The sequence below is a fragment of the Periplaneta americana genome, chromosome 8 (genome assembly GCF_040183065.1).
Source record: "Periplaneta americana isolate PAMFEO1 chromosome 8, P.americana_PAMFEO1_priV1, whole genome shotgun sequence".
Lineage (NCBI taxonomy): Eukaryota > Metazoa > Arthropoda > Insecta > Blattodea > Blattidae > Periplaneta > Periplaneta americana.
In genome coordinates this window covers 157,867,839-157,893,480 of record NC_091124.1, presented here as the reverse complement: position 1 = coordinate 157,893,480, position 25,642 = coordinate 157,867,839, and the positions used below count along the sequence as shown (strand labels likewise).

General features: G+C 35.5%; 1 protein-coding gene across 6 annotated transcripts in view; it reads left to right on the top strand.

Moving 5' to 3' along the window:
• LOC138705188 (band 7 protein AGAP004871-like) overlaps positions 1-25,642 on the top strand; it is a 683,889-nt gene that overhangs the window by 204,280 nt on the left and 453,967 nt on the right. For 2 of the 6 annotated variants that reach the window (XM_069833909.1, XM_069833910.1), the window contains exons 2-3: positions 8,549-8,693; positions 24,140-24,211. The exons of 2 other annotated variants lie outside the window; for them this stretch is intronic. In XM_069833909.1, the coding sequence (XP_069690010.1) occupies positions 8,552-8,693; positions 24,140-24,211 (214 nt within the window). In that variant the 5' untranslated portion in view covers positions 8,549-8,551. The remainder of the gene's footprint in view (positions 1-8,548; positions 8,694-24,139; positions 24,212-25,642) is intronic. 2 more of the 6 variants (XM_069833912.1, XM_069833911.1) reach the window with 2 other exon arrangements.

The window sequence follows — 25,642 nt, the reverse complement described above, 5'->3', positions numbered from 1 at the left end:
CACGTATGGGCGAATACAGAAATACGTATGAAATGTTAGTTGGGATGCCGGAGGGGAAAATACCATTGAAGAGGCAGAGACACACCTGGGAGGATAATATTAAAATGGATTTGAGGGAGGTGGGATATGATGATAGAGACTGGGTTAATCTTGCACAAGATAGGGACCGATGGCGGGTTTATGTGAGGGCGGCAATGAATCTCCGGGCTCTTTGAAAGTCATAAGTATGTAAGTAAGTATGTACAGTATGTATGTATGAATATATGTATGTATGTATGTACTGTATGTATGTATGTAATGTCTTGACCGTTGTGTGACGTCAGTGGACGTTAGAATTATGGTACAATGCTCGTATACGGCAAACTTAAAAATATTATACAGGGTGTTTAAAAATACGGGTCATATTTTCAGGTATGTATTTCCCACATGTAGACAAACAAAATAGTCCATTACAACATGTGTCCGGAAATGCTTTATTTCCGAGTTATGGCCTTCACAACATTGAAATTCACCGGAACGTTTTTCTTTCCGCAGGTCGTTGCCGTCAAAGGAGACATTAAGAGGGCACTCTGACAGTTCATTCCGAGGCAAAGGTTACATTCAGTGTTGTGTAGGCGTTAGACTGTGCGACATGTATTCAAATCAAGAGCTGGCAGAAATACATTTCATGTACGGTAAGGCGGACGGCAATGCTGCACTGGCTTGTCGTATATACCAGGAGAGGTACCCACAGCGACAATGTCCAGATCGGAAGACATTTGTACGTCTCCATTACCGTCTGTGCGAGTATGGAAAATTTAACTCTCCTGCTTTGGGAAGGGGACGACCAAGATCTACAACTACAGAAGTACAGGAGGAGATTCTGGAGGCTGTGAACATGACTCCTTCTATCAGCACACGAAGGGTAGCGTTGCAAGTCAATGTTCCTCATACGACTGTCTGGAGACTGTTGAAAGAGTATCAATTGTATCCTTATCATTTGCAACGTGTACAGGCCCTGTCACCAGCAGATTACCCTGCACGAGTTAGGTTCTGTCAGTGGTTCTTGCAGCAGTGTGGTGTAAATCCGAACTTTCTGCCTTAGTATTATTTACAGATGAAGCACAGTTCACACGAGATGGCATAACAAATTTCTACAATCAGCACGTATGGGCGTATGAAAACCCACGTGCAACTGTTCCATCCCATCACCAGATGCGGTTCTCCCTCAACATGTGGGCCGGTATCATTGGTGATCGATTAGTTGGACCCCATGTACTTGTAAACAGACTTACGGGGCAGGCGTACACAAACTTCCTGGAAAACACCATACCTCATGTTTTAGAAGACACTCCACTGATCAATCGTCAACACATTCACTTCTTGCATGATGGCGTTCCTGCACACTTCAGTCGTAAGGCTCGCCGGTACTTGGATCGATGGTTTCCTGATCAATGGATAGCTAGATGTGGCCCAATTGCTTGGCCTCCACGCCCACCTGATCTGAACTCTCTAGATTTCTACTTGTGGGGCCATTTAAAATCATTGGTTTATTCGTCTCCGGAGCCTGATTTGGAATCCCTTCGGAATCGAATTTTGGCATGTTCTGAGGACATACTCAATACTCCTGGAGTTTGGGATCGTGTTCGCAGGTCAATGAGACATCGATGTGAGGCCTGTATTCAAGCAGGAGGTGGACATTTTGAACATCTTCTGTAATGACAACGACCTGCGGAAAGAAAAACGTTCCGGTGAATTTCAGTGTTGTGAAGGCCATAACTCGGAAATGAAGCATTTCCGGACACATGTTGTAATGAACTATTTTGATGGTCTACATGTGGGAAATACATACCTGAACTTATGCCCCGCATTTTTAAACACTCTGTATAACGTATTATAATATAGGATTTGTCGGTTTTTTCCCCATTCTTTCAAAATTTTCTTAATTTCTTTATCGGGAAGATCATCTTTGGAATGAAATGTAGCTAAGTTGCCACAGGCTTGAAGCACACTTACTTACTTACAAATAGCTTTTAAGGAACCCGAAGGTTCATTTTCGCCGTCATCATATCATCATATCCCACCTCCCTCAAATCCATTTTTATATTATCCTCCCATCTATGTCTCGACCTCCCGAAAGCTCTTTTTCCCTCAGGCCTCCCAACTAGCACTCTATATGCATTTCTGGATTCGCCCATACGTGCTACATGCCCATCTCAAACGTCCGGATTTAATGTTCCTAATTATGTCAGGTGAAGAATAGAATGCGTGCAGTTCTGCGTTGTGTAATTTCTCCATTCTCCTGTAACTTCATCCCTGTTAACCCCATATATTTTCCTAAGCACCTTATTCTCAAAGACCCTTAATCTCTGTTCCTCTCTCAAAGTGAGATTCCAAGTTTCACAACCTTACAGAAGAACCGGTAATATAACTGTTTTATGAATCCCAACTTTCAGATTTTTTGACAGCAGACTAGATGACAGAAGCTTCTCAACCGAATAATAACAGGCACTGCTTACAGAAAATTGCAATATTGCTTGTGACACCTTCTGCTTCCAGTGCTTCTTGTCATAGCCACGATCCAATGTGCTAATGCAAGTTGATCTGTTTTACAGTAACATACGAGCTCAGTGTCAACGTCAGATTTAATACACCATGCTCGACTGCAGTCCGGAGTTGAAGATTTTAAAGTAATAGAATCAGGGGAATTAGTTGATCTATCCTTTCAAATCTCTTGTTTCGAAATAGAGTCTGGCTATCGTGTTTTGCGGCATTATAATTTTTAGTTATCTATGCTCAGATGCACAGAGTACTGTATTTTAATTCATGTGTATTCTTATTTTAAGGGTTTTTTACATAGATTCAGATATAATACTTTTCTCTAAAAAATTCTTCAGTATTTATATTTTATTCCTGGTTATATTAAGCACAAGGCGGAAATGTTGTGATACTACAAAAGTCTACTTCAAAATGTTCATGAATATATACAGAGTGTACGAAAATTACCTTTACAACTTTAATAAAACGAAATCGCGGACAACGATATCTCTTGAAGAATTTCAACTCTGATCTTCACCATCAGATTATCAGTGTCACAAGGGTGCTATACATACGGTCATTCATAAGAATGATGTTAGGAGATCTACTTGGCCAAGATATGGGTCCTACACACCCAAACTACCTAGTTGGGAACTTTTCATTGAGGAATTCGAGCACATCAATGCTTAATATTATGGACTATTATCTTGGTGGAAGATGAAATTTAGTTGCAGTTGTTACAAAATTTTCCAGGATGTCAAGATAGCTGTTAGATTACAGTATTCGTTCAGTAAGGAAGAAGGTTCCAATCAGGCGGTTATCAAAACTTTCCACGCAACACATGAACACTAGATGGTCTCTTACGTGCTTCAGTGTGAAATGTGGATAATTTGAGCCCCATTCTAATTTAGCCAATTTAATTTTGTTCCTTTTATATTGTGAAGACACTGACTTCCTTTTGTTTTCCAATATTTGTGTCTAAATCACCCGTATTTAGACAACAGATGAGGAAAAAATAAATAACTCAAAATTGACGAAATCGTGACTGATGATCTCTTAAGAAATTGCAATTCAGTTATGGGTGTCCTAACTGTTATTAGCATGCAATTCGTCATTTGTGTTCCGTGATAATTTCCATAATATTTGTTGGGTCCTGGGAATCTCGTTTGCATCTCACGTGTGTTCGGGGGGGGGGGGACATAAGTCTTTATTGCATCACCTCAAAATGGTAATTGGAGAGAATTACGTGATATTCCGTTTCAGTTTCAGGAGCTGTTTTGAGATGACTCGAATATTTAAATAGCAACAGTGAAATAGTGAGAGTGTAAATTGAAATACAGTGCTTTGAAAAAAAAAACACAGTTTATCAACTAGAGATTTTGATTTATCTATTACACGATTAGAAGAAAGTATATAAAGATTAGAAGAAATAAAGTACTTTGACACAATAAAATATTAATTGACTTACTCAAATTCTATTTTACTAATGATAGCTTCACCAAAACGTTTGAACGGAGCCGTCATTTTCAGTTGATTGTCTATGCTGTAAACAAATGACGATCGCAAAGCATGTTTCATACCGTAAAGAATTTGCATTTTAAAATGTTGGCAAAAAAGAAACAAATGCTAGGGAAGTGATAAAAACAGACAAATGCTAGAGAAATGATAAAAATAAATAAATGCTAGGGAAGTGATAAAATTGCACCGATAAACAGCAATGATTGGTTGAAACACGTTCTTTTGTACCGTTTTATTGGTCCAAAGTAGTATGATGTAGTAAAAGTGTAATAGTCAATAAGAAAACAATATTTAATAGTTTAAATTAAACGTACTGTCTGCCATATTCATTATGATAATTTATATTTTTAATTCATTAAATATTTAACAACTTTAAACCATCACATTTTTATATCTTCTTCATGACAGCAGTTTTTATTTTTTAATACATTGAATCATATTTAACAGTTTCAATCATGAAAGATAATTGAAAGTTTCTGTCGTCTTCATGATGACAGTTTTTACTTTTTAATACATTACATAATATTTAACAGTTTTATTATCAAAAGTTTCTGTCGTTTTCATGACGGTAGATTTACTTTTAGCCTAAATATATTACATAATATTTTATTATTATTATTATTATTATTATTATTATTATTATTATTATTATTATTTATTGAAATGATAATGATCTATTTCATAAATTCAACAATGATCTAGATTCACACATACGCATATATATATATATATATATATATATATATATATATATATATATATATATATATATATATAGCTTTATAGGAGAGTGAATAAACATTTTAAGACTACGAAATATAAGTATTTCAACTCATAGCTGGTTAATTCTTATAGTAACACAACTTCCTTCACTACTAGAACCTTTGGATTTGAATGTTAACAGATGTTAAAACATTAAAAATAATTTTAGGAGTCTGGAAAGATTCTTGCCGTGAGTGAAGTTTTATCTTCATCCTATGGGGCTTCGTACTTCACCCTTGTCCTTCTTTCAGATATTCAAATAAAGAAAATCTCATCCAGAGGATTGGCGTCTGGAAAGGTTCCCAAAATGCTGGCAGTTTTAATCCTCAAAAATTTCTGTTAACATAACAATTATAATTTTTACTTTGTAATTTGTTAAAAATTTAACAGGTTTAATCATTAAAAATTTCTTTTATCTTCATAATACTAATTTTTACTTTTTAATTAATCCATCCGAGGCTTCTGTTGAGACTTGAAAGCAATGTGAAAATGACGCTCAATGGGTTGCTAGCCCAGAGAGGTACAATTTGTGGGGTTCCCACCTATACAGCATTTCCTCTGCATATGACATTTCAGTTATACCGCTGATACTCGGTCCCCAGAGCCTCGTTCGCTCAAAACAGGTTGCACCACGTGAAGGTGAGGATGGGATTTGGGTAGGAGAGGTTGTAAATGGAATGCACATCACTACCTTTTTAGTAACTTTTTCTTTTCGCTGATGATCTAGTTCTCATAGCATCAACTGAAGATGATTTACAATATTCAGTACACAATTTAAATATGGTCAGTGAAAAATATAACATGGAAATTAATATTGAAAAAACGAAAATCATGTCATTTTGTGGGAAATTCCCTGTACCAAGTAAAATCTGTTTGAATAATAATATACTAGAAAGAGTAAATACCTTCACTTACCTTGGCTAAACACTATCACCTTATGAGGAAGTAGATATTGCTGAAAAAATATGTAAATATAATAAAACAATGGGGATCATTAATAAAATCATGAAACGTTCACTAGTACAAAGACACACAAGAATACGCTTGTATAAAACCTTAGCACAGCCAGTATTAAGCTATAGTAGTGAAGCATGGACTGTGAAGAATAAAACTGTCAATATAATAACAGCAAGTGAGATGAGGTTCATGAGAGCAACAGCTGGATATACTCGTTAGGATCATAAAAAATGAGGACAAAATGGAAGAACTTCAAATAGAACCCATTATGCAGTTCATCATCAACTTCAGTGGAAGTGTCATCTCGAACGAATGGATCGATCCAGAATTCCAAAAGCACTGTTTCATTACTATCCGCATGGCAAAAGATTTTTGGGTCGTCCGAAGAAGAGATGGACTGAAAATTCTAGTTTGAGACCGTAACAGGCCACTCGACCTAATACTTGTTAGGAAGACGACAACGACGACGACTTTTTAATTAAAAGTTTTGATCGTTTTTATGATGAAAATTTTTACTTTCTAATTCGTTAATATTTAAGAGGGATAATCATTGAAAATTTCTGTCATCATGATTATATATTTTTTTCTTTTTTAATTAAAGGGGCTAAATATTTAACCATTAAAAGATTCTACCATCTTCATGACCACAATTTATTCTTTTTAATTAATAAAATACCCCTTAGACGGCGTGGTCCGAAGGATTATTTATTATTTAGTTTTTAATTTTACTGGTCAGAGGCCATTTTCCTAAAGTTTTCTTTGTGTTTACAGTTTCCCCTCTTTTCTCTTTCCTTTTTCTTAAACTATTATAGACACAACACCCATGTCCGAGTTGGGACTCGAAACCATAACCCTTCGGACCAAGCGATAGAGATATTATGTGTCTCTACCTCTTGCGCATGGTTCGTGGATTCGAATTCCGCCTCGGGCATGGATGGATATCTTTCGTTCATGTTCTGTCCTGTGTGTGTCTATGTGGAGACCTCTACGCTCTGCTGATCCCAGACTAGGGGAAGCAAACATATGTGTTGGTGTCTAGTGTTCATCATCCATAAAATCGTCCCCTCCCCTGTAAAAGTATCTACTATCTTCATTATGAATTAAATATGTAATATGATTAATCATTAAAAGTTTCTGTCTTCTTCATGCTTGTTTTTGTTTGTTTAGTCAACTCTCAGAACCTCACAACAAGGCACCACTTATGAGGTAACTAGGCCAGAAGATAATGAAGTAGGATGGCTAGTTCCTTTCCTCTTCCATTGCATACATCAGGCGTCTCAAGGCCAACGCATAAAAATTGTTACAGAGAGCAAGTGTAGATAGCGTAGTCAGCTGAAGAGATAAGCGCAATACCCGAAGATAGCCGATCGCTGATTCATGTCACACGCATGAGCGAGCTAAGTTGGAACTGTCGCGGGAGAAATTCCACAAAGCTGCACTTTTAAGTTGTACTGTCACAATAGACGGTTGTTTTCGGGAGGAATAAAATTTCTTAAGTAGTTTGCAGTAATAATAATAATAGCAATAATAATAATAATAATAATAATAATAATAATAATAATAATAATAATAATAATAATAGTAATAATAATAACTTTATTTTCTAATTATATATTAATGAGTAAAAAAAAATCTGAAGCATGAACAACCATACATGTTACGTAATTATTTAAGCACAAGGAACTGGCAACCCTACCCCATTATCTCCTGGCCTAGTTGCCTTATAAGTGGTGTCTTTTTGGTATCACTTGTGAGGTTCAGACCTTTCTTCGGCAGTTGACTAAACAACAACAATACTTCATTTCTAGTAAATGGATTTTGGTATGTCTTTTTTTAAGTTTATACTATATTTAATAAAATAAAATTCAATTAAATAGTAATAATAAAATTACAATTACAATTGTTGGTTGTTAAGGTACGTATTCTTACGATACGTCAATATTAATATAATAATTACAATAATAGTTAAATACTATGTTTCGTAATGTTTTCTATAATTAACAATAACCAAAACATCTTAGACATTCACAATTTTTTTAAATTAGAACTATTCAAATCTTAAATCTGGTCTCAAATTCTTTTCTCAAGTCCTTCAGTACTTCATTTTATTTGTTACTGGTCTTGATTCAAATTAGGTAACAATTAGATTAATGAAGTGGTAAATTGACTCCCACAATTTCACTTTCTCTATGAAAGCTTTTATTTTTTCTTATATTTGCGGTAATAAGGACATTCTTTCTCGGAGATGGAGACAACATCGTAGCGGTTGCAGATGTCTATTCAAACGTCGCGGTCAATGACGTCATCCGGAGATACACGAACTGGTCCCGCATCCTGTTCCACTCTTACATTAAAACAGAGAGAGAGAGGAGGAAGTGCTCCGAGAAGGCCCTATTGAGACGTCTGGCATACATCGTCGATTATCTACATATTACACTAATCACTCAGATTTGAGATGCATACAAACAATTGTTCTTCCTCTGACACACATCGTCAAGTGAGATGTACTGCTGGATAATAAATATACATACCAGCCAGAACCTTAATCAGACGCCTCTTCTTCATGTTGATAATTTAATTTTTATTTCTAATTTATTAACTACTTAACAAGTTTAGTAATTAAAAGCTTCTAAGTTTTCTGTTCTTATTCTGTGACAGCTTTAATGTTTACGTGCACAGTTGTTTCTGAAAGTAACGTGATATGTCGATAGTGCATTATCAGTGTGACATGAATAGGAATGCCTAAAAAATGATCGATTTTGAGGAAAATTTATATGTTGACTTATAACTGCAGGACATGGAGACCAGTTTGAATACCCAGGCGGGACTACAGCAATATCCAGGCAGACAAAGCAGACCTAGTTTCAGTCGCATCATGGTTCCGAATAACAGCAGGTCTGAAGACGTCAACAATTATTTTGGCCCTGTTACCCAGGAAGGTGCGTACATCACACGTAAAGAGATTTTGGAGAGATTTAGGGTTAATCCCGAATAAATAGGTATTGTAACGAAAGAAGTGCTGATATTAAAGTTAATATTGTTCATAATATTCAGAATTTACGTACCACAGCAATTTATAAGATATTTAAATATGCGAGTGTCGTGATAACATATTCGCTATGAGAGAAATTTGTTATTGTCTAATTCTCCACAAAATCACAATTCCCAGCGACGCAATTTTGTTATTTTTTCAGGTGTTTAAAACTTTCATTACTTTGAACTCCGTTTCAACATCTCGCAGGCAACTATGCACAACGCTTTGTACATCACAATGGTCTTGAAATAGAGATCTTATGAAACCAAAGAGGTTGTAATCCCAAGCATTCGGTCCGGACTATATAGCGAGGTGGAAAATCTCATCCATTCCTTTTGACGGTTGGAGGAAGTTTGGAGTGGAAACAGCCATTCTTAGGGGCGGGAATACTGGAAGTATGATTTTATGACCCATCATTTAGAAATGTTTAATATTGCTGAATCGAGAACACTAGTTTAGCAACTCTGTGATTTTCCACTACTGTGTAGTCCGCACCAACACTGGTGAGGAAAGTGTTTTCATTGTTAGTACTAGAACAACATTTGATTAGCTTTTTATGTACCCGTAACAACGATAGGGTGGGTGAGTTCATAGTACTACTATCTCGAATTCTTTGCAGGGCTGAAGATATTAATTACAGTCAGTACAATGTAAGGTCATGAGTTGTAATGTTGAGAACAATTTTATATTATTCTGGAAAGCATAGGCGGAGAGAGAACTATTTCCTTGGTGGGGGGGGGGGCAAAGCAAAACCATAGAATCCCCATATAACGGGGTTATGGGAGACATCATTTACCTCCTCCCCCGTTATAGCTTGACCGTGGTACAGAATATCGGAATATGATCATCAAAGCTCGGAACTTGGGGACTTGTGCCTTTGCACGTGGCTAAGCGACTGGACTTCCATGTCAACAACTCCCGCTTCCAGCACGGAGGTACAGTCAGGTCTGCTATAAAAGTAGTTTCTGGCTGTAACAACGTATTGATAGTATTATGGTAGGTTGAAACACGTAATTTTACAGCATTTGTATAATAAAAATAAACACGAGAAATATATCAAATTTACTGTTCTGCTCTGTACATTTTATTACAGTGTGTGACTACGTACATTCGAAGATTTTCGAACCCATAACTTCTTCGCCTGTTAGTTAAACATGATTTGAAACGAGAAAAACTTATTTCCACTTCACATGAAGTGACGGGAACAAACTTCAAATACTGAATGTTTTCACTGTTACCGTTTTCTATTTGATTTTCAGCAGTTGCTAGCTGATCTCGTATCTGAGAAAGATAAGCATATCCCAATTTTTTCTCGAAAATAGTTTTCAATTTGTGTGTCACTACTAGGGCAGATCCCTCTACGACTTGTTCCATGGCTGTGGATATATTTTCCACCGATTTAAGGGACTGCAATGTCTTTTACCATTTCCAACCTCTAGTTTATGTGTGGCAGAACTTACAAAATATAAACTTTCCATTCGAAGAAAATAATGTATCTCCTCCGAAGTCATCCACGAAATTCTGTACCTAAAATTAAAAAAAAATGTATTTTAAAACTTCTAGGCCTATAATACCCATTCGAATAACACGTATTTTCTAATTTCTCAAACAGACCGTTTACCTGTAATTCTCTGAATGCCATTGGCTTCGACACGACACAGTTTCCTCGTCCGTCTTCCTGTCATTCGATGTGATCACTTTCTTAGTACACACGACTGTCCCTGAGCACTTGCAGCGTGAATATTGTGTACGTTGTACCTGTAACCTTACTCATGCACACGACACACAAGTCCCCAAGTTCCGAGCTTTAATGATCATATAATAAACGTATTTTCGGGGGTATGTTTCTTACAGTGTTACATCCATATCCGTGATGTTTCGAACCGAGTTGTATAGGGCTTGAACTGTAGGTCTACTATAAATTATAATAGGGCATAAACTTAAAAAAATCTCCCTCTTTTTCTCTCTCGTACAGAAACACATGCATACATCAATAAAACTACGTAACAGTGCTAACAAAAACTTTTTTTATATGAAGCTTACCTTCCGAAGGTATCATATGAAATATAAATTCTAATAATTATTTTATTTAATAATAATAATAATATTTATTAATACTATACACTTGAGCTACATTAGGCATTGCAGCCCGAAAGAGCAGAAGCTCGTGCTCGGGCGCAGTTCAGATCAGTTATACAAAATATATCACAAAATTACGAGAGTTCATTGAGCACAATCACATTAATAAATGGTAAAATACATACAGCATGTAATAACAGGGTCTATATACAAATAGAAAATACAGAAGTACATGAATATTAGAGTAACAATTTTAACTCAATTAGCTTAAACAATTAAATAATTAATCTGATTTGTTTCTTAAATCTATGTGTGTTAAGTGTACTTAGCTCAGGGTAAGCTCTAATTAATGTATTATATATTTTGGGTCCAAAATTTCTGCTGTGTTTTAATCCAGCAGTTGTGTGGCATTTGGGAGTATTTAGAAAGAAACTGTAGTTTTGTCTCGTCTGGTATTCATGAGGATCATATTTAAATTTATTGTGGTTTTTATGGAAGTAAATCAGCAATTTTTGTTTATAAATTTGTTCTAGATTTGATACGCCAAATTCCTGAAAAATTAATTTTGTTGGGTAATCAAAAGGTTTATATAGACAAATTTTGATAATTCTTTTTTGGAGCAGATTTAAAGGACGGAGAGTCGATTTTGCCATTCCTCCCCAACCTAAAATACCATACTGAATTATTGATTGAAACAGAGCTAAGTACACAGTACGCAGAACATAAACAGGTAAATAAGAGCGTAAAATGGAAAATTTGTGGATTGTTTTACTCAATCTGTTACACAGAAAGGAGATATGTTTGTCCCATTTTAAATGTTGGTCAATAATAATGCCTAAATATTTAACTTGTGAGGATATACTCAAAGCGTTAGATGAGCAAGTAGGTAGGTTACAATCATGTATAGTTATACTTATATTATTATTTATTTCTAGTTGCTCAAGGCCATGTGATGTTAATGAAAATGGTATTAATTTTGTTTTAGAAACGTTCAAAGAAAGTAAGTGAGCATCCAGCCATTCTTTAATAATATTAATACCACTGTTAGAATTTTGATAAGTTTCATTCCAACTCGAACCGCTAAATATAACCACAGTATCATCAGCATAAGAATACAGAGTACCAGAATATTTCTCAATGTCAATTTTAAGTAAATCGTTGATATATATTAAAAACAAAACAGGACCTAAAATCGTCCCCTGAGGTACACCTATATCAATGTTACGTGATTTACTAAGGTGATCATTTATTTTAGTTGCTTGAGTTCTGTTACTTAAGTAAGATTTAAATAATTTTAAAGCAATTCCATTAATTCCTAATCTATCCATTTTATTCAAAAGTATACTGTGATTGACCGTATCGAAAGCTTTTTGTAAGTCTAGAAAAATTCCTAGACATTTAATCTCATCTTTAAATTTACACATTATACAGTGGAACTCCACAAATAGACACAGCATTGGTCCGTGTGCGAGACGAGGTACGAACGCTGTCTTTCTTCGGAGTACTACGGACATTGGTAAACATGAGGGCTGTACAATGTTTTTTATGGAGTGCGTACCGAAACATAAATAATTTACGTACATACTGTAATTTTTATATTGTAGTATATCGTCGATGTTCCTGCAATAATTTCTATGTGCAAAATATACAATTTTTCAGTAGGAGGAAAACACACATTTATTCATCCTATGGCAGCCGTATATAGGGGATTGTAAATTCTTACATTTTCGAAAGAAAGAAATATAATTATATATAGGAGATTTATTATTTGCTGTATCACTGTTTAAGTTATTTAATAGAGCGAAAAACTGAAAATCGATATATATGTCACCTAGGAGTTATTGCAGGAACGACGACGATATGCAAAATATATGACAAAAAAATCCGTGATTAAGTATAATATATACGTGATACATCTGAATCATAAAACAAACTTCTGAAGGAAAGACTCTCTAAATGTATCTACATAAAAGGCTTTCATTTCAAAACTTCGCACTCTAAATAACTAGTTAATTAAATGGAATTCAATTTAAACAAAAAAAAAAACACGTAAATTTAGATATTGAGGGGGAAGCTTAATTGCATTTTAGATTTCACCTCCCACCCCCAGCCACTCCCACTTTGAAATTCCAAATGGCACCCCTATATTTTTGTACTTAAATATGAAAGAGCATTAAATTGTTTATACACCACATTCATTTGTTTTCGCATCTTTTCTTTTCTATCGCCGCCTGGCAACCTGGATTATTGTTATTGTTAATTAGAGCTGAAGAGAATAAAGCTACAAAAACGTATTTAACATTTCATTTACTAGTTGTGTTTGTGTATTAAATTATTTTAAAATGGTGTATACCCTTCAAGAGAGAACATAAATCATCCTTATTGATTAAATTTAGGAAATTACATAAAATAAGCTGTGTTTTTTCATCCTATAATCAACTGATAATAACAAAGCTTCTTATAATCACTACAGAATGTCTGATATTTAGATGAATATTGTTTTATCCCATGCACTGTTCTGACCTAAATGTCACATTCTTCAGCGATGGCTCTGATTGATTCACCTTTTTTAAACCGTTCCAATAGTTGTAACTTCTGCTTCAACATAAGTACACATTTTTTGTTCCCTGCCTTGCTGCCAACGTGTACGAGTATCTGCACACTACTGCACTGGTTCAACTGGTCAGCCCTGTGCAGCACGGGACAGGATGCGTTGACTTACCTTGTATCGTGAAGTGTACGAGAGTGAGCGTCAATTTGTGGAGTTCCACTGTATTGGGATCAGTTTTCTTTTTTCTGCATTGTTGTGCAGTATCTTATTCATTTATCACCAAGAGGCGGCCTGAACACCTGCAGACTTCTAAGACATGAGTACAGACTGTTACAAAAGGAACATTGCAGTGCTTCCATTCCTCAAATGAAATATATGAATCCTTATACAGGGACATTATTTTATTTTTACTTCAATTTTTATTGTACCTGATTTTTTTAATGTAATTCACTCCCACCCCTTCAACCGTCTTCCACACAGATCCAAGACCGCATATACAGTCATAGTAGCCACAGTACGTTCCAAAAATATGTTCGCATTTTCCAGTGACGAAAGAGCTTTCAATATTGAATCATTTTCGCACAGGTACTGTCGTCCATTTGCCTACGTCGTATCCCGGTTTCCCCAACCAGCTTTTATTCGCCAGCTAGTGGCTGGGCTGTCTTAGCTCTTTTCTGAGAACATTAATTTCTGTTAGGAATTGGACGTCTACGTAATATTATACAACTGATTAAAATAACTTAAATAAAAGGGCCTCGTTAAGTAATTAACTGTCATGTGATTTCCCTCCTTTCTACGACCCTACGATATAACCACTTGGACGGACAGTAGATAGTATGTCTGAGTAATTTTATCTTTTCTGGCAGAAGTTAAGATTGAATTTACAGTACGTAAGGTACTCTTTTATAGAGTAGGTACAGAATTATTTCAACATGAGTTACTAGTACGAAGAACTGGTAATTGGAATTAAGTACAATATGCTATAGTGCGATAATATGCACATTAGAACTGAAGCCTGTATCGAAATGTGTTTAAATATCCATATTGTGATTATTTTTCAATTTAACTTCATTCTCTATATTGTACGCTAATGTGTTGTAGACAGTATAATATACACTGCATAATGAATACGTCCACATGGACAGCTCAGTTCGTGAGTAAAAACACTCATTGTTAATATTGTACTGTATTTTGATTAAACAAAAACCTAATGAAAATGATTAAACTCAAAAGCGCAATATTTCCTAGTTTACGTAAATGGATGAACTACTTTTCTTCCCTCCTATACCTAGTAAAGTGATTTGTTTGTATATTACGTCAGTATCATCGAACTCCAGTCGTGGAAGAGGATAGCAAACGTCGTTGATCCAGAGGTATAGGCAAGTTAATATTAAAAATGTTAGTAAAAATAAAATGATGTCCCTGTACATTCAGAAATTTAAAATAAATGCAGTATTATAGTCCAGACACATGATCTGAAGATATTAATTCATTAATTTAAGCACAGAAACTTAATCATAAACAAACGCAAAAGAAGATCTTTTGAATTCAATAGAATAATAGATAAAAAAAAAAAGAGATCAGACAACTTTGGTGGGGCAGTGCGCCCCCATGCCCCCCATAACTCCGCCTATGCTGGAAAGTTTTCGTGTAGAACACGGCATATATATTATATTTTGTTAATTATTCATGAAAACCTCATAGCATTATCCAAGGAAGAATAAACTTGTTCTCCAACGCGGCAAGACATGATCTTATACTATAGTGCACGTCTCTATGGGGAAAGGTTAGACAGGCTTGCATACAATAGACCAGCCGTCGGTCAGTTGCCAGTTAGGCAGATATGCGCAAGGCGAGAGGCAGGAATAAAATGAGTGCGCACAAACCTGGCGCAAGTATGCGCGAGTCTCCCGCACTGAAACCGGGAGACATTGGCAACTATCTGCTTCTTCATCAGCTGATTTCAGATCTTGCGTAGCAGATCCTGTTTTCATTGCGAATAGCCTAGTTGTATAGTTTCGGTGCAGTTCGACTATTTGTCGAATATTTTTTCATAGGTTATCTCTATGTGGGAGTGTGATGAACTGGTCTGATGAGAAAAACGTAGAGTTTACTGAAGAATATAGGAATTATTCTTGTCTTTGACGAGCCTCAGAACCGAATTATAAGGACCGTCAGAAAAGAGAGGATGCCCATCAGTTTTTAGCAGAAAAATATGAGCTGGGAATTAAAAAAGCAACAACAATAAAATTAACAGTTTCAAATCTTACTTTCATATGGTTCACGCAGAAGCGAAGAAAACCGAATTAATTAATTTACGTATTTACATATATATTTATTTATTCACTTATTTATTTATTTTCGTATTCACATATTTATTTACTTATTCACATATTTATTTATTAACTTATTCACGTATTTATTTATTTAGTTATTAAGTTACTCAATTATCCCGAGTTCGATTCCCGGTAAACATCAGTTGCCAATTAAAATTGCAGCATCTCTTGCGCATATCTCGTTTCCATTTGCGCACATATTTCTGCGATTTTGGATCCAGTCCGAAGAGCAATATCAACGGTTGATAAAATGTACACAATGGCAAAAAGAATGGGCCGACTCTTGGTCGATGCTAAGTTCTATCGCGCGGTTCACTCGTGTAAACGCACTGCATCAAGGCATTGCTGTGGTGTCTCTTCATTGAAAGTCATCGGTCTACAATGTAGTTAACCTTACGAGCTGTGTGTGGCCCAATGGTAAGATGTCTGACATCCGTATGAGATGTTGTGAGTTCGCCTCCAGGTACGGTAAAATTAATTTTGTTTATTTTAGTTTTTAATTAATTTATTAGTTTAAATGTGAAATGGCATTTCTTCATAAACTACGTTACGCCTGCCTTGTAAAAATATTATTGCCCATCACTTATATGCTGTTATGTGCGAGACTGGCCTGTGTAAACAAAAATACTTGTTTCACATCCTAAAAAACCTGACGCATATCAAACATAAATAAATAATTGAATAAACAAAAACAAACAATTTGTTAATATATTAACAAAAAAAGGCCTGTGGTGGGGAATAGTATCTCGTACACAAATCACCTGCGTCAACAATTGCCTAAATTCATGGCCACCTCCTCCCACACATCTAGAACTCTGTCCCACAATTCGTCAGCTGTCCGAACGGGTAGTTGTTCTGTCCATTAGAGCGTAGGATACATTTGACTGTAGCCCATAAATGTTCAATCGGATTCATATTTGGTGATTTTGGAAGCCAGCTCGACCAGGTCGACATCACGCCTCCTCGTAAATCATCTTTGAATCCGGTTGGCGGTGTGTACCGGGTGATTATCCTGCTGTAAGAAAAGTGTTCCTTCTGAATATCGTTCTCGAGTGGAAGGAATCATTACATTTTCCAAAATGTGTTCTTAGACTTCTGCCGTAAACCGATCGTGGATGCGTTCCAGAAGTCCTGCCCCATCGTATGACATTCACCCCCAACACACGACGCTCACGCGACTTGACCTGTTAAGACGTCTCACGAAGCGTTCATCGTATCGGTGACCATTCATACGATAAACTAGGGCAGCACCATCGATGCTACTGGAGACAATTGAGGGGGCCAGTAGCAAAGGAGTACAAGTGACATTTTTAAGAATATGAGTTAAATGCATCCAGGGCAAGCTAAAACATTTAAAATTTTAGTGGCAAAGGGATACATCTCTTAACGATACCACACACTAAAATTGAAATAAAAAATTTCACGGAATTTACGAAATCTTAAGTACTTTCAACCACATTTTGTCACAAATAACTTCAGTGCACTTATACCCCTTTGCTTCTGACTCCCTCAATTACCAATTACCAATGACATTTCTCCATTCGAAGTCCTGTTGGAGAGTAGCATACGCTAGACAGTCCATGGCATGATCCATCGTCAAATGTTCTCTCCTCACAGCTCGACGGCACCATATGCCACGCTCTCTAAAACGTCTCCTTACAGTGTGTGGGGAACCTGGAAAGTTGGATGCCATCTTGAGTTGAAAGGCAGTCCTAAAGGGGTGGTTCTCAACTTCTCTCAATAATATGGCGTCCTCTTCCCTTGTAGAGATGCGCGGACGACCAGGAATGTGACGATTCACAACTTCACCATTCTCGATAGTAGTAATTGACAATTGGACTCCAATCTCTCTGACCGTCATCGACGCAGAATAACCTACGCGAACCAGGGGTCGACCTGGTTGTCGAGTTGGTATAGCGCTGGCCTTCTGTGCCCAAGTTTGCGGGTTCGATCTCGGGCCAGGTCGATGGCATTTAAGTGTGCTTAAATGGGACAGGCTCATGTCAGTAGATTTACTGGCATGTAAAAGAACTCCTGCGGAACAAAATTCCGGCACATCCGGCGACGCTGATATAACCTCTGCAGTTGCGAGCGTCGTTAAATAAAACATAACATTTTAACATCCACCGAGTACTGATAAAGTTGTTCATAATCATACGAGGAGACGATAATAATTCGGGTAATGATTGGAAGATCCTTCAACCAAGAAACGTACAAACTCTGGTGTTCAAATAGTGGGTAATAATAAGTGTAGTGGCATTAGAACAGTACCTAAATATGGTTTTTTAGTGGGTTATTTATGACGCTTTATCAACACCTAAATATGTTAATCTACATGTACAGTAACAATTTATGGGGGCAATTTAAGAAATGCCATGAATCCTTCAATATGGCTGTATGGAGCATGTATCGGTAAGTTTTTTTTTTTTTTTTTTTTCACATTCGTCAGAGGTTGCCCTGAAAAGGATGATTTGACCCGGATTTATTGTTACTTAATATTCGTAGTATTTCTTGTAATAAGATTAATGATATTGAGATTGACTTTTTATCTGACGTTAGTAATTTAAAGTTTTTATGCTTTATGCTTTACTGAAGTTTGGACTACATCAGATTCCATTCAATCATGTAATTTTAATAATTTTTCCTTGTCTACTTTTTATTGTCGTAATGAATTTTTACTTGGTGGTGTTGCTATTTGGACTAAGTTGGAGGCTGGACATATGTGTTATCGATTTAAATGCTTTTTACATTGAAAAACATATTGAAATTTGTGGTCTGAAATGGTTAATTAATGGTGTTTTTTTATATTATTCTGGTCTGTTACAGATCACCTAGTGGCAATCTCAATTTATTCTCTGATGGTATTTACAATGTTTTATACAGTTTATATACACCGACTGTAAATATCATTTTATCTGGCGATTTTAATTTGAATTGTTATCAGCCTTCAAAAGGTTTTATTGACTTTAGTAACTTCCTGTTCGTTTTTGGTCTTGAGCATAGAGTTCAATGGCCTACGCGTGTATCTGAATGTAGTGCTACAACGATCGATAACATATTTACCAAGGTTTCGGCGAAGGACACCTGCTGTGTCATTGACAATACCTTTCCTGATCATCGTACTGTTCTATATGAATTTTATAGTAACGATGTATTTATTAATAATTATGCCTATTCTAAAAGAATTTTTAATTCAATCAATTGTGAGAAATTTTTAAATATGGATCGATGTCTTTGAATTTACATATTTCTCTGATAAGTTTAGTTATTTTTATAAAGTACTAATGTATTATTTTAACTTACCGTCGGCTTAGAGTGTAAACATGCTAACCGGCAAAAAGAACATTTTACAAAGGAAGCAAAAAACTAAGTTTAATTTAACTCTGAAACTTTAGGACCAAATCCAAAGTACAGGTGGAATTTGTACCTTTACTTTAGATTTGGTCCTAAAGTTTCAGAGTTAATTTAAACTAATTTTTTTGCTTCCCTTGTAAAATTTTCTTTTTTGGTGGTTAGCAGGTTTACACTCCAAGCCGACGCTATTTTTTTCTGTTAAATTTGGTAAATCTTCTGAATCCTCTAAATACTGGGTTTATAACGAAGTAAAATATTCAAGCATGTAAATTAAGAAATCATTTTTCTATCTGAAGTTTATCCGGAATTTGATACTGTTTACAAAGATGCTAAGCCTAATCATAGAACATTGGTCAATAATACCAAACGTCATATATGTAGTACTATGTTTGATATTGCACTGAATAAAGGTAGTATGGCTTGGCAAATAATAAGGTCATAGCATATATGAAAATATCATTTTGAAAATTGATGACGTTATTACGAAAAATCTTAAAAAAATAGCTGATAATTTTAACAAATTTTAAAGAAACTGCACCAGAAGTTATTTCTCACTTGAATTGCCCTAATTCTGAACACAATGCTAGCAATTTTAAGTCTACTGACAAATCCATGTATTTGAGTGAGTTCTCATAATCCGAAGTTCATAAAATTATAAAGAATAAAGTTAAACGTAAATTTTCATCTGGTCCTGATGATTTTGCCTCTATGTTAATTATTTCAAGTAGTAAGTTTATAATTAACCACTTACATATCTTATTAACATTTCTTTCTGTTCTGGCATTTTTCCAACTGAATTAAAACTTAATGAAGTTATTCCAATCTTAAAAAATCTGATAAATTGAAAGTGGAAAGTTATAGACTCATTGCAATTGGTAATACTATTTCTTAGGGTTTTCAATATTGCATGTTAGACAGACTGCTCAAGTACCTGGACAGATTTAATATTTTAGTCAATAATCGACATGGTTTTAGAACCTCTAAGTCCACTAATACTGCGATCTGTAGCATATTCAATGAAATTTTGTCTGTTCTTGCTAATGATAAGCCTCCAGTTGGAATTTTTTGTTGGACCTTAGCAGAGCCTTTGACTGTGTGAATCATAACCTTCGTCTTGTTAAGCTTGAAATATACGGTATTCGTGGGAGTATTAAAGTGGTTTATTTGTTATCTTAAAAACAGATATCAATATGTGGAAATATTACACAAGGACCATAAAATAAAAGTAATTAATATTAGATCCAAGAATGTACATGTTAACATGGGTGTTCCTCAGGACTCTGCTTTGGGCCCTGTATTGTTTCTTTTGTATGTTATCGATTTACCCATGCACTTAAGAAATTACTTTATGTGTATGTATGCTGATGATACTTCTGTTATTGTTAAAGATGGAAATGAACTGGACTTAGAGACAACCTGATGTAAACTATTGAAAGATATCAAAACATAGTTTGATAACATTCTGCTTTTCTTGAATGTTAATAAGACGGGATATAGTCACTTTTAAAATTCCCAAAAGAAAAATATAAACGACATTAATATTTCCATTCAAGATCAATACCTACGTAAATGGAAACTACTAAATTTTTTGATGTTACATTTGATGATCGTTTGTCTGGGAAACCCCACTGTATACGTTTAATTTCTAAACTTAACAGTATTTGTTGTCAAATTCGTACTTTGAGGACTATAATTGATCATGATGTTTTGTCTTTTTATTTTGCACAAGTTGTGTCTAAGCTTTAATATGACATTTGTTTTTGTGAATCTGAAACCATGTTGAATGAAATTTTTATGGCTCAGAAGCGTATTGTCAGATGCATGGCTGGTGTTGATAATAGAACCACTTGTAGGGAATATTTTTTTTTACATTATAACATTCTTACTGTTTATGGTATATATATATACATATATATATATATATAATGTATTGCAATTAATTTATTCAAATTTTTCTCACTTTCCGCAAAATAGTGACTTTCATACTTATGATACTCGGAATAAAAATAATTTAAGTATTCCGGTACATCACCTTACAAATATTAGCAGACCTTACATGGTTTTTGGTTTTAAATTTACAATAGCTTGCCTCAGGATATTAAATATATAAATAATACTTTTAAATTCAGGACGTATATAAAAAAGAAATTGATAGGATTGTGTCCCTACAGTCTAGAGGATGCACGTGTGGGTCTTGGAACTCTTGCCTAACATATCTTTAATTTGACTTTGTTGCAATTTTAATGTATTTAAATGTATTTAAACACAGTGCAACAATAGTATCATTCGATATCACCAACTTATACACAAATATACCAATACAGGACACATTACAGATACTAAAACAAATGCTCACAGATAACAACACACCACAAGAATACATCGAAGAAATCATCGAAATCACAGACATCATAACAAAGCAAAACTATTTCACACACAACAACAAATACTACACCCAAACAGAAGGATTGCCAATGGTTTCACCCATATCCAGCATACTATCAGAGATATTTTTACACAACATAGAACAAACATACATACTCAACAATGAATACAACAAGTATGCAGACAACATAATATACTGGCACAGATATGTAGACGATATACTCATACTATACAAAGGAAACAAAAGACAAATACACAAACTACACCAATACATAAACAAATTACATCCAAAACTTCAATACACACTAGAACTTGAAAACAACAACTCCATAAATTTCCTAGACATCACCATAACAAAAATCGACAACAAACACACCTTCAAAATATACAAAAAACCAACCACCACCACCACACACATACACAACACATCTAACCACCCCATGCAACACAAACATGCTGCATTCAGGACAATGGTACACAGATTACTCAACATACCCATGAGCCAACAACACTACAATGAAGAAGTGAACACAATCAAATTCATAGCACGAGAAAACGGATACAATCCAAACATAATAGACAACATCATAAGGAAGACAAAACAAAAACTTAACAAACACATAAATACCATAAATACACAAAACACAACACAAACACAAGAACGCAAGAAATACATCACACTAACATGTGAAAACAAAAACACACATAAGATCGCATCTTCATTCAGAAAACAGAAATACAACATAACATACAGAACAGAAAACACACTACAAAGACATCTCAACACACAAAAAACACAAACAAATAAATACGACCACACAGGTGTATACAAACTCACATGTAATAGTTGCGACAAGTTCTACATAGGACAGACAGGCAGATCATTCCAAACTCGCTACAAAGAACACATTAAAGCTATAACCAGAGGACACAACACATCTACATACGCCGATCACATAACCAATGCCAACCATACATACAATAACATAAATACGGACATGGAAATCCTACACACACAACCCAAGAACCAAAAACTCAACACACTAGAACAATACGAAATATACAAACACACTAAAACACACCCTGATCAAATCCTCAACACACAGATCAATTTCAGTACACACACACTATTCGACTCCACAATCCAACACATTCCAACAATAAAACACACGCTCCTAACAGGCAGAGAAGTTCGAGATGACGCCGCGATCTAGTAGGCTCTGATGATGGTGCGTGATGCACTGAAACAGCTGTAAGCCGAACGAATATTACATATTTAACACGAGTAAGTCCACTAGTTCATCAATTAATTATTTTAATGTATTTTATTGACAGTGTCTATCCATTTTTATGCCTTTGACAATAAAGTCTATCTATCTATCTATCTATCTATCTATCTATCTATCTATCTATCTATCTATCTATCTATCTATCTATCTATCTATCTATCTATCTATCTATCTATCTATCTATCTATCTATCTATCTATCTATCTATCTATCTATCTGTCTGTTTGTCGGTCTGTCCGTCCGTCCGTCCATCGATCCATCCATCCATCCAGCCATCCATCCATTCATCTCTCTGTCTGTCCACCTATCCACCTACCCACCTATAGGCCTACAAATATTCGCAATGAAAACAGCAGGTCCTATGCAAGACCCGAAATTAGCTGGTGAAGAAGCAGATAGTTGCCAATGTCTTTCTGTCCCGAGAGGGAGACTCGCTATACTTGCTCTAGGCTTGTGCGACATTTTATCTCTGGCCTTTCGCATACCTGCCTGGCAACTGTTGTGTGCCTCTCGTTATTCCTGCTCAATTGCAAAAGTGGAAACGACGTTTTAACTGGAAACTGTTGTTTGCCTCTCATTATTCCTGCGCAGTTGCGGAAGTGGAAACGCGGCTTAATGAAAAGCCTCACGCCTGACCGGGACTCGAAACCGGACCTCCCTCATGGTAATCCATTATATGAAGATAAAATAAAGATATGAAAGCGCTGTTGGTAAGTGTCTGCGAGATACAAAACGGAAATATATCCCAAGAACGTATTTTACTTCTTGGAAATATGGCAACTTGTGTCCATTAAATGTGTGATCTTGCGTAAAAGTGAACAAACGAAAGACGTTGCTCTCATGAACATTATCTTCTTAATACATGATTTTCGGTTTGGCTATCGCATTTATCGAACTAAAGTAATATTGAATAGTTAGTTACAAACAACAACGATTAGAAATGTATACACTAATTGTAAAAGCGTGATTTACTTCTGTTGATATGAAGGGATATAAATTATTCAGTGGTCGAATTCTGAGCACATTTTTGCTGCTGTTTACAGACCAAAAATTTAACGTATGTAGAAAGGAAGTGCTTCATTTGTCAGTAACTAAAATAGATTAAAATAGGTAGTTGTGTATAACAAAGCTGTTGCAGCTTTACAGCACAGCAGCTTGGTATATTTATATCTGCTGAATATTCATGCAAACGCGCTGTTTAATTTTTTGCTGTCGGCAGGCTTTATAATATATTATTTTGATGTCAATGTAATATAAGTTACTGCCTCAATTCGACCACTGAATTTACAGGAACATTTACACTTTAAAAGTATGTATTGCGTTAAATATTTCTCATGAAAGGTATGGATTTTAATAGGTCGGAATTCCGCTTCTAACAACAGTAGATCCGAAGATGTGAACAGCTTCTTCGGCGCCAGCACACAAGAAGGTTCGTAATTATCGCTTTTAAATCCTAGTTTGATCTCTCTTATAATGAATCATCTTTGTAGCCTAAGATTAGAGCCTGTACATGTAAACAAAGTCTAATATGCATACGAATATGCACCGTAAGTTGCCATTAATATACAGAATAATGTATTTTATCTTCTGTTTATAAAATATACAATGTGTATTTGAATTGGTGTCAAATATTTTAGTGGGTTATTTTACGACGCTTTATCAATTGCTGTGAATATCTAGTGTCTGAATGATATGAAGATGTTGATACCGGCGAATTGAGTCCAGGGTCCAGCGCCGAAAGTTACAAAGCATTTGCTCTTAATGGGTTGAGGGAAAACCTAGGAAAGTACCTCAACAAGGTAACTTTTTCCCAACCAGGATTTGAACCCGGGCCCGCTCGTTTAATGGAAGGGCATGCTAACTTTTACTCCAAAGCGGTGGACTGATGTCAGATATTCTAGAGGTGTTTTGCTATTGGCGAAACATTTAAGAAAATAATATAAAATGGGTCTAGAAAGGCTTAATTTCTGAAGTAGGAGGCATTTTGTTATTACAGAAGTCAAGCATTTAATTAGCAATAAAAATGCAATTAAACAATACAAAGTTCAACAGAAACAAACAAAAAAAAATACATAAGACAAACACAAATAGTGTTCAAAATAGTCTCTCTTTTTTCGATGCACTCTTTGAGCATATGTACATATTTTGTCTTACTCTATTGCATGTATTTGGAGTGCTGTCACAGTCTAGTATATACAGTCACGAAGCTCAGTACGTAGCAAATATGCATCCATAGATAGTTGCTAACCACTAGGATCGCTACTATCGCCTCATTACAGACAATGCGAAATAGTACCGGCACAGTCTATTGTTCCTAGCACCCTCACAACTCAAGCTTCGTGACTGTATATACTAGACTGTGGTGCTGTTAAGTTTTTCTAACATCCATTTTCGATATGTTGTCTGAAAACGTCAACATAAGGCGCAAGAGTTGTTTAAACCAGGGCTTGCCAAACTACGGCCCGCGGGTCGGATCAGGCCCGCGAGCTACTTTTGTTTGGCCCATTTATTAACTTTAAAGAAAATTAAAAGTCAATAAAAGAAGTTAATTTATTCACGAATTTCGATCGACGAAATCAAATTAGAGGCCCAGATTCTTAAACAAATTGCTCATATACTGTGGTAACAATGATGTTGCTACAATATAGGCTACTGGTTACAAGCGTTCAGCCGCCAAGCGACCTTAGGTTGTCCAGCCCAAGCACGAAGTGTGGCAACAGAGCAACCAGAGATTGCACCGCAGTAAGCTGACAACAGCGACTTCTTTCGATACATGCTCACACAAAATAGAGCAGTGGAAATGTAAAGTGGTAAATATTATCCAGTTAAGAATAGTATTAGCACTTTGAGTAATCCACAA